General features: G+C 33.0%; 2 protein-coding genes across 2 annotated transcripts; both read right to left on the bottom strand.

Annotated features, from left to right (window-relative positions):
* Positions 1-1,408: 1,408 nt before the first annotated feature.
* On the bottom strand, positions 1,409-2,118 carry LOC107061219 (acyl carrier protein-like). The gene is made up of 4 exons (XM_015310072.1): positions 2,098-2,118; positions 1,865-1,978; positions 1,669-1,788; positions 1,409-1,534 (listed from the first exon to the last, which is right to left on the bottom strand). Exons 1-4 carry the CDS (start codon positions 2,116-2,118, stop codon positions 1,409-1,411), a joined length of 381 nt encoding a protein of 126 aa, XP_015165558.1.
* Positions 2,119-7,159: 5,041 nt separating this feature from the next.
* On the bottom strand, positions 7,160-7,692 carry LOC107061226 (zinc finger BED domain-containing protein RICESLEEPER 4-like). Its single transcript, XM_015310081.1, has 2 exons — positions 7,354-7,692; positions 7,160-7,259 (listed from the first exon to the last, which is right to left on the bottom strand). Exons 1-2 carry the CDS (start codon positions 7,685-7,687, stop codon positions 7,171-7,173), a joined length of 423 nt encoding a protein of 140 aa, XP_015165567.1. The 5' UTR covers positions 7,688-7,692; the 3' UTR covers positions 7,160-7,170.
* Between the last annotated feature and the right edge of the window lie 1,403 nt (positions 7,693-9,095).

Raw genomic sequence — 9,095 nt, 5'->3', positions numbered from 1 at the left:
GATAGTCGTTTCTCTTTATATTCAAAAGTTAAAATATTTATTCTTTCTTATATATACAACTTATTTATTACTTAGCTCAATTTTAGTTTTGTCGATAGTTAAGTTACCCTCCCCTTTAGAAAACCCCCCCTTTAGTCCTATTTCCCTCAAGATAATTTAAAGGATAATAATAATAACAATAATAGAAATATAAATAATAAATGGTAATAAAAAAAAATGAGTTTCTTTTACTTAAGTTAAAATTTTAAAATTAGTCAAAACCATTTTGGTCAAATCGTCGGTCAACCGCAAGTTAGCGGGCATTCCGAGGGCCTAACACCTTCTCGGAATGTACATTTGAACTCGAACCCTTTTATTTTCAATTGATTTTATCTGTTATTTAAAGTTTGTTTTTTCTTGATTTTTACTAAAAATTAAGTGGCGACTCTGTCCTTTTGGAAACTCGATTTCTCTTAACTTATAAGTTTGATCGATTTTTCGAAAACTCAGTCATTTTCCCTTTACTTTATATTTTTAAGTAAAACAATGTTAGTTTGTATAAAGAATAATGAATTTGTCATGAGATTTGTGTATTCTTACTCATCTTATGTAAAAAGTTAAAAGTTAAAATTAAGTTTGTACCTGCATAGACCCGCAACCCGCCCCACTCCCTCAATAGTTTTAAAAAAATTTACTCCCACCCGCCTTGCATCCATCCTTGTCCCATACAACCTTAAAACCGTCCCGCTCTGTATCCGTACCGCTCCATTGCCATCTCTATTCCTGGAACCGTTGTACTTAGATGTAGGTAGGCATGAAGGTTTTGTACATTGCATCTTAGCTGGGGTAATCCAAAAAAAATTCCGCCCTAGGAACAATTTTGTGTTTGCTTGAGTACTATATAAAAATGCCATGAATTTTGTTTTAAGTACTATTTGGGTTTATACTGTTCACAAATTTCTCAAAGTTTTACAAAATAGTCCAGGAGAGTCCACCCCTCTCCTCCATAACAATAATTACGCCTCAATGCCAAATAAGTAGAGCTTCGGTCTCAAATTTGGATAAAGAAAAAAAGTTGCAGTGAGTAATTAATTAGCTGCAGTCATCGTAAAACTTGTCAATTCATTACGAAACCCGCCTCCAACCCCTCAAAACAAATAAAATAAAATTTATTAGATCAAAGATTAATTTCATCACATATCCGCTATAACTGAAGATATTAACAAAAGAGTCAAAATGGAACACTTTTATTTGCTTGTTATTGATAAATGATGAAGCAAAACTTAAAAAGGGTGGACAAAATTATTAAGTTAATTAACTCCCACTTTAAGGATTGTTCATGGAAGCAACACAAAAAATTACAACTAGGAAATGACTTAAATAATTTGGGCAAGTATATATGTCTTGTATCAAATTGAAGTGTAACATATCAAATTTCAACTTCCTTCACTTTCTGAATGAGATCAGCAGCATCTTGGACAGTAGCAATATTTTGAGCTCCCTCTTCTCCAATTGACACTCCAAATTTCTCTTCTAATGCCATCATTATTTCCACCTATTCAATTTCATAATAAGACATTGTAAGTGTTTTAATATATATATACACGAATTTTAACCTATTATAGCACGTAACCTGTCTTATTTTCAAGTTAATAGTACTATATGCAACTCTATATTTGTAGAACATACAGTGTCAAGGGAATCAGCACCCAAATCAGCAAATTTAGTCTGAGGTGTCACTGTACTTTCATCAATAGATAGCTGTTTGGCAATTGTGCTTTGGACAACTTCCAATGTTTCTGGTTGAGCCTACACAAAACAATTATTTTTTTTAGTATTTTGAGAAATGTGCTTAGTAGAAAACAATTAAATTTAAATGTCTTACAATTGAGCATGAGATTTGATTCTTGTAGCCATGGGACAATTTTGGTGTTTTTGTTGCTGCTCTGGAAATTTGAATGCTTGGCATAAGTCTAAGCCCACCTACCTTTGAACCGAACTGCGACGTAAAAAAGAAGAAATAATAAAAGAAGTGGAAACTCTTACAATAAATTATGTACCTCGCGTTCTTTATTTGAAGAAAAGTGTTAAATTTCTATATTTAGTAGTACTTAATACGTTTGAAATTCCAGTAGTCATAGTTATAACATCTCATATTTAAAATCATAAGATTTGAAGAGAGAAAGAAAACACATTACATTTTTTATTTGCCTAATGTGGCATTGGGAATTAGTGGAAGTGCACATAAGTATGGTTGAAGGAGCTGTGGATGTTGAAATAAAGGAAGCCATGTGAAAGATATTGTGTTAATTAAATGAAAAACCACGCTAAACAAGAAAATTCTCTGATATTTAGATATATATTGTAAATTGCATAATTATTTATAGTGCAAATGAATGGCGATCTTAACTAAGACTTTGGATTTTTGTCCAAATAAAGTTACGGTCAATCCTATGCTTCTTGTTTTAGAGTGCTCGTAATCTCCAAAATCTGATTTTCCAACTTTTGTGCTTGTAATTTTCATTATTACAAACTGCCTATGTCGCAGCCTTGGCGCAATTTTGAACATGCGATTTCATCTCGTGATATATTAGTTTGATGGAAGGTGTGAGTCTCTTTAGTTGCAATGAAAGTTTTCGACTCTCCCTTTTTCGATATGACATTACAAATAAAAGGTGATCAAAATCACTCAGGTCAGTGAGGACTCACTCACTCATCTACCTCTTATCTACTAAATACTTTCCTCTATTTACTTAATTAATTAAAAAGGTAACCATATTGCTCCTTGAGTTTCAATTGGAATGCTAGGGGTCGAAGTCTTAGGGTAAGTTCCAAAGTCCTCAGTTCTTCCTATCAATCTAAATCGAGGTTATAGTTTCTATGGTAAGACTAACGCAAGGTGCATCAATGCTATTCGAGCTTCGTTCCTCGCATTGTAGGGTCTGACATCAAGGAAGTTTTGAGCAGGTCAGATCGAATTATTGCGATCGATTTGGGTTGTGACAAAGTTAGCTCAAGACATGCATGAGTTGTCATTTCGAGATCTTAATGCATCGATTGAATATGCTTTATTATAACATATATTTAACAATATGCTGTAGTGATAAATATTCTACATAGTAATGAAACAGTTTTTATACGTATGATATATTTCCCTATGATCATATATACAATAGTGAATATTCTATACAATATACAATAATAATACAATTTCTATGTATACGTGTTTCCATCCAAAAGTGATTATTTTTGTATATATGCATTTCATATATTAGTGGTACATTTCCTATATATTTTCTATATGCATTTACATATAAGAGAAGCTTCATCAATAGGAATCTCTAAAAAAAAAAATTGTAATCCATACTAAAAAGTTTGTTGTGAATGTCACCCTTGTTCATATCCATTTTTGTTGATTTGAGTTTAATAGAAAATATCATTTAATTTGATTGTTTGAACTGAAAATTGAAGCACAAACTTATTTGGGAGACGTGGGATATTTTTTCTAGGTTTTCTTTCACGTCACAACTGGATTTTGAGTGACAATATATCAAAAGAATAAGAACTGAGAGGAGCACATATCTCTAATTTGGTGCGATTTGGAGAAGTTTTCAAGTGGTTTGCATCAAATTACAGTAGCAACTAGGGGTGTACAAAACCGAACCGAAAACCAAACCAAACCGCAAATCGAGTCAAACCGATCATGTACACCCTAGTAGCAACTGTGCTTTTAATGTGGGTTAGAACTTAGAAGTAGGGATGGCAAATAAAACAGGACAGATCAAGGTTAATTAGATAGAACAAGTATTTTACTATTATTTATTATGTTAATCAATAATTGTCAAAACTCAGCACTGATCATGAAGAGCCACCATTAATGGTGGATTCTAGAACACATTAGATTCAATCAGTTAGAGAGGATCAATTGAGAAAAATTCACTTCTCATTTCTGAATGATGAAAAATCAAAATGTAAACTGCATACATTGTGTCATTTAATACAACTAGGAAGAATCTAGAAAGTTCCTAATCAATCAGTAAACGGAAATCTAACTAACTAATTAACTAATTTTGTGAAGCTGTACTATTAATCAACTAACTCTCTGATGTTGTACTGTTAACTAACTAACATAATTAATCTCAACAATAATCTTTTTTTGTTACGATTCTAGCGGCCACGATGCAGGACCCAATTGATATACTGTCAAATTACATTTGGGACCCAGGTTAAAGGAATGAGCCTGTGCACTAAAGATGCCTATATATAGAGGATAAACTATCTCATTAGGGTTAAGCTATGAGTTATGTTATTTTCTTTTAGTTAGCTATTTTGTAATAACAGTCTGGAATCTCCCTTTTCTATCTTTCTTTCTTTTCGTTCTTTGATGAGCTTGTAAGTTGTTTTATGATCAATACAAACCTTAGTTTGTTACATTGGTTCTTTCATTGAATCCATCTACTATCTACTATGGTGGACAACGAACTCTCAGCTCTCTCATATTCAACAATGGGTTTCACTTCATCAGTCTCTAGTTTTCATTCTCTTACAGAGTCTAATCAGAAATTGCTTCAAGCTCTGCACTCTCATGTTGCTTTAATGCATTCTCAGCCGTCTCCAGTGGAGTTGGGTCGATTCAACGGCTACAATGCAGTGGGTTGGGTTTTATTAGCGGAGCTCTATTTTGATTTTTTTGCCATTTCGGATGCCCACAAATTACACTATGTCTCCTACTATTTCGATGGTGATGCCCTTGAATGGTTTCATTGGATGTATCCAGAGGCGGATTCAGGATTTCAAGTCTCTGGGTGCCAAGTAGGTTCATCGGTTAAATCAATTTTAGGCTTCAGTTGAATTATTCGTCTTTTCGGTCTATGACAAATATGAACAATAATAAGATGACAATTTATGTATTATATACACTACAAATTCTTTTGCATGGGTCATGCTAATCTTTTCCGCATTGTTTCAATTTTATTAGATGTCTCCAACGGAGCAAAAGTTTATCGTTTTAATTTAGATGCTCTTGTTGAAAGTCGAATTCAAGACCGACAACGGAAGATTTTTTTCTCACGTAATATTTGGGAAAAATCATTTTAGCTCAATTGGTTGACTATTTGAACTCTCACCTTACCATTTTCCCTTCCCTTCCCTACCTCCATATATAAATACAAATTTGCACCCCACATTTGATTGAGATCACAAAGTAAACAAAGTTAAAACTTTCAATTATACTATAAATATCATAAATATTAATCATTCATTTATAATTGTGCTCGACAAGTTTTCATATTTTAAAAACGATCAATGACAATATCATTGCTTGTATTTACAAATAGATCACGTTTTAAGTAACACGTTAGTCAAATATACTTATAAATTACTACTCCATATTAAGACAACTATTAGAAACAAGAAAAAATAAATAATGTGCCGCTATCATATTAAGGGAGAAAGTTAAAATTGCAAATTAAAAAACTATCAGGGCCTCAGCGAGATTCGACCTCGCGACCTCCGTGTTAGAATATGACCCTTAGCCAGCCGCACCACAAGGCATTTTGGTTCCTTGGGTGACACGTTTAGTATTTGTAATTATATTATAGATACATACCTATATATACTAGAGTTTCCATTGAAGCCCGTGGGTGGCGTGGCAACCCCACGAACCTTACTAGATCAGCCCCTGGATGTATCGCAATAATCAATTAGTTGATTGGAAGCATTTTAAAGAGCAAGTGGTGTTGCGATTTCAGAACACAACCATTACTACATCAAGGTATTTTGTTGATCCTTCTCATGCCCATTTTGACTATGATAGGTCTGCACCTATGGTTACACCTAAGAGTGGCAAACGAGCGGGTCGAGTAGAATATGAGTCGATCAAAAACGAGTTAAACAAAAATGGGTAAAATACTCGACTCAACTCATATTTTAAATGGGTAAAAAATGAGTTACCCAATGGATAATATGGGTATCCATATTACCCATATTAATCCATAAGTAAAGTTTCTCGCATGCTCAATGAGCTCCAAAATGACCAAGTCATAAAGCATTTAAAGACATTAAATGATCAATTTGGATAGTGAAGATAACTAAATCAGACAATTGTGACTGGAACACTTTTGTCAAATGACAATTAAGTCTGCCTAATCCACCAAAATTGTTATTGAAAAAAAGAGATACATTTGTGAACTTTACAAAAAGTTGTTTTGTTTTCTACTCAATCAAACTCAATTGTTTGCATCAATGTAGTCTCTTGTGTGTTACTACATGACAAGTTTCTAACACTTCTTCCATCTTATGTCATGACCTCTAAAGCCTCTATGGTTTGTCCAAGTATGTTAAATATTGTTGCTGCAATATGAGATGGTGTTAATCCAGCTTCCGCCAACTGATCAACTGGAGATCCACGATTAATTGCTCAGCAGCATGTTAACTCTAAAAAGATGAAAGATGCTGCACCTACAAGGCTATCACTTCCAACAAAATTTCCACTAACTCTCGGTGATTTCTGCTATTGTGGATTGTCCTTTGAGATATGATGATCTGACAGAAAAAGAAAACAAAAAAAATAAGATCGTAGGTATGCAGAAACTTTCATTACACATTCTAATAAATGTGAAGTTACTTTCATTACACATTCTAATAAATGTGAAGTTACTTTCATTACACATTCTAATAAATGTGAAGTTACTTTCATTACACATTCTAATAAATGTGAAGTTACTTTCATTACACATTCTAATAAATGTGAAGTTACTTTCATTACACATTCTAATAAATGTGAAGTTACTTTCATTACACATTCTAATAAATGTGAAGTTACTTTCATTACACATTCTAATAAATGTGAAGTTACTTTCATTACACATTCTAATAAATGTGAAGTTACTTTCATTACACATTCTAATAAATGTGAAGTTACTTTCATTACACATTCTAATAAATGTGAAGTTACTTTCATTACACATTCTAATAAATGTGAAGTTACTTTCATTACACATTCTAATAAATGTGAAGTTACTTTCATTACACATTCTAATAAATGTGAAGTTACTTTCATTACATATTTTAATAAATTTGAAGTTACATATCTAAGTTCAAAAAGATGAGAACAGTTGATCATAAACTGTTATCAACAACAGAGATTACTAAGAACAATATAAAAGAAAGGCAGAAAAATGTGAGTTGCTCTCAAGTCTTACCGCTAAGTTTATCAACATAAGGTTGAAGGTCAACAACAATCTCATCTTCATCAGAATCTGATTCGAATCCATCAAGATCTTCAACAATTTTTTAAAAAACAAGTCATTACAGTTCTAAATGCAAATTCACTATATTAAATGAAACAAATGAAACTAGAGAAGATAAATTTACCTTCTTGTCCACAAATCCAATCCCTAGTACATAGTTTCACCTCAACATTTGCAAGAAGAATAGAGCTTTGAAACTTTCCAATGGCACGACCTCCGGTGCTAAATGTAGATTCAGAGGCTACTGTAGTGATGGGCACACACAAAACATCCCGTGCCATTAATGAAAGTTCTGGATACCTTAGTTTGTTATCCTTCCAAAATCCAACTACATCTAGATTCGGATTTGTTTTACGATCAACGTTAGCTTCTTCCGAATATAACTCTAATTGTGTTTTACTGGTACTCGACTCTAACTGACTTTGAAACATATCAAACTCCTCAAATGCTTGAGTCATTTGAAATCTATTACTACAAGCATGCTTCAGTCATTTGACAATGAGGTTGTTGTAGATGGTATCAAGTACTCTTCGAATAATAACTTTAAATTACCTTCGATAACCTTCACTTTTCAATTGGCGGTATCAAAATTAAGCTTTGAAAAACAAAACTTAACAAAATTCAGTTTATATTTCGGGTCAAGAACCATTGCTATAGATAAAATGATGTTATATGACTCCCAATATTTTTTGAACTTCTTTAACATAGAAGTGGCCATCTCAGTCATCATTGGATCTTTACTTCTTTTGTGTTCTACCAATAGCATTTCAATTCTCCATATATTAAGAAGATACAAATTTGTTGTGGGGTACTTGCATCTAGAAAATAAAGTTGTGATATCATAGAATGGCCTCAAAAATGTAGCTACAATCTCAACCTTTTTCCACTCATCTTCAAAAAGGCTATGTCTAAAATCAGGATCAACCAAGTCATAATGAATATATGCCTGCTGATACAAAAGAGCACTTTCAATCATTTGATAGGTTGAATTCTATCGAATAGGCACATCTTGGCGTAGTTTTGTAGAACATGGTAGACCAAGGTTACTAAGGCACTCCGCAAATTTCTCTAGTTTTACTTCTGAATTCTTGATATACTTAACACCTTCTCTAATTTTTCCAATAGTTGCATCAACCTTCGCTAAACCCGCCTTAACAATTAAGTTAAGGATGTGATTTCCATAACGAAGATGAAGAAACTTTCCCTCACAAACTAGTGAACGCATTAAAGACAAATGATTCTTCAAAACATCAACCACACCTTTATTGCAAGTAGCATTATCTAAAGTAAGGGCAAAGATTTTCTTTTCGATTCCCCACTCTTTAAGAAAATCAATCAATAAATGACCTAAAACTACACCCGAATGTGGAGGAAGAACATGACGAAAAATCAAAACCCTTTTCTGAAGAACCCAATTTATGTCCACATAATGAGTTGTTACACACATATAGCCATTAGCTACTAATGAAGTCCACATGTCAAATGTCAAACACACTCTACTAGAAATCAATATAATGCAAGTTCAACTTTTAGAAGTTCTTTTTCTCTAGCATACAAATTCAAGATATCTGACTTGGATGTGTTTCTTGATCTATGCCTTGCTATTGGATTTAAATATGAATGAATATCCCTGATGCCTTTGTGCTCTACAAAACTGAAAGCATAATTATGCCTAGATATACCCAATGACATCTTCTCTCGATAAGTTTTTTGATCTATTGGCTCATTTTGACCCTCTTTAGCCTTATCTGGGTTATGTTTCTCCAAATGACGCTTTAGATTTGTTGTTCCAAATGTAGGGCCCATTGCAAATTTTTTGTTTACAGATCATGCATTGAACTTCATACTTTCCGTCAATAGAATTAG

Source organism: Solanum tuberosum, unplaced genomic scaffold (assembly GCF_000226075.1).
Source record: "Solanum tuberosum cultivar DM 1-3 516 R44 unplaced genomic scaffold, SolTub_3.0 scf00122, whole genome shotgun sequence".
Lineage (NCBI taxonomy): Eukaryota > Viridiplantae > Streptophyta > Magnoliopsida > Solanales > Solanaceae > Solanum > Solanum tuberosum.
This window is presented reverse-complemented; position numbering and strand designations above follow the sequence as displayed.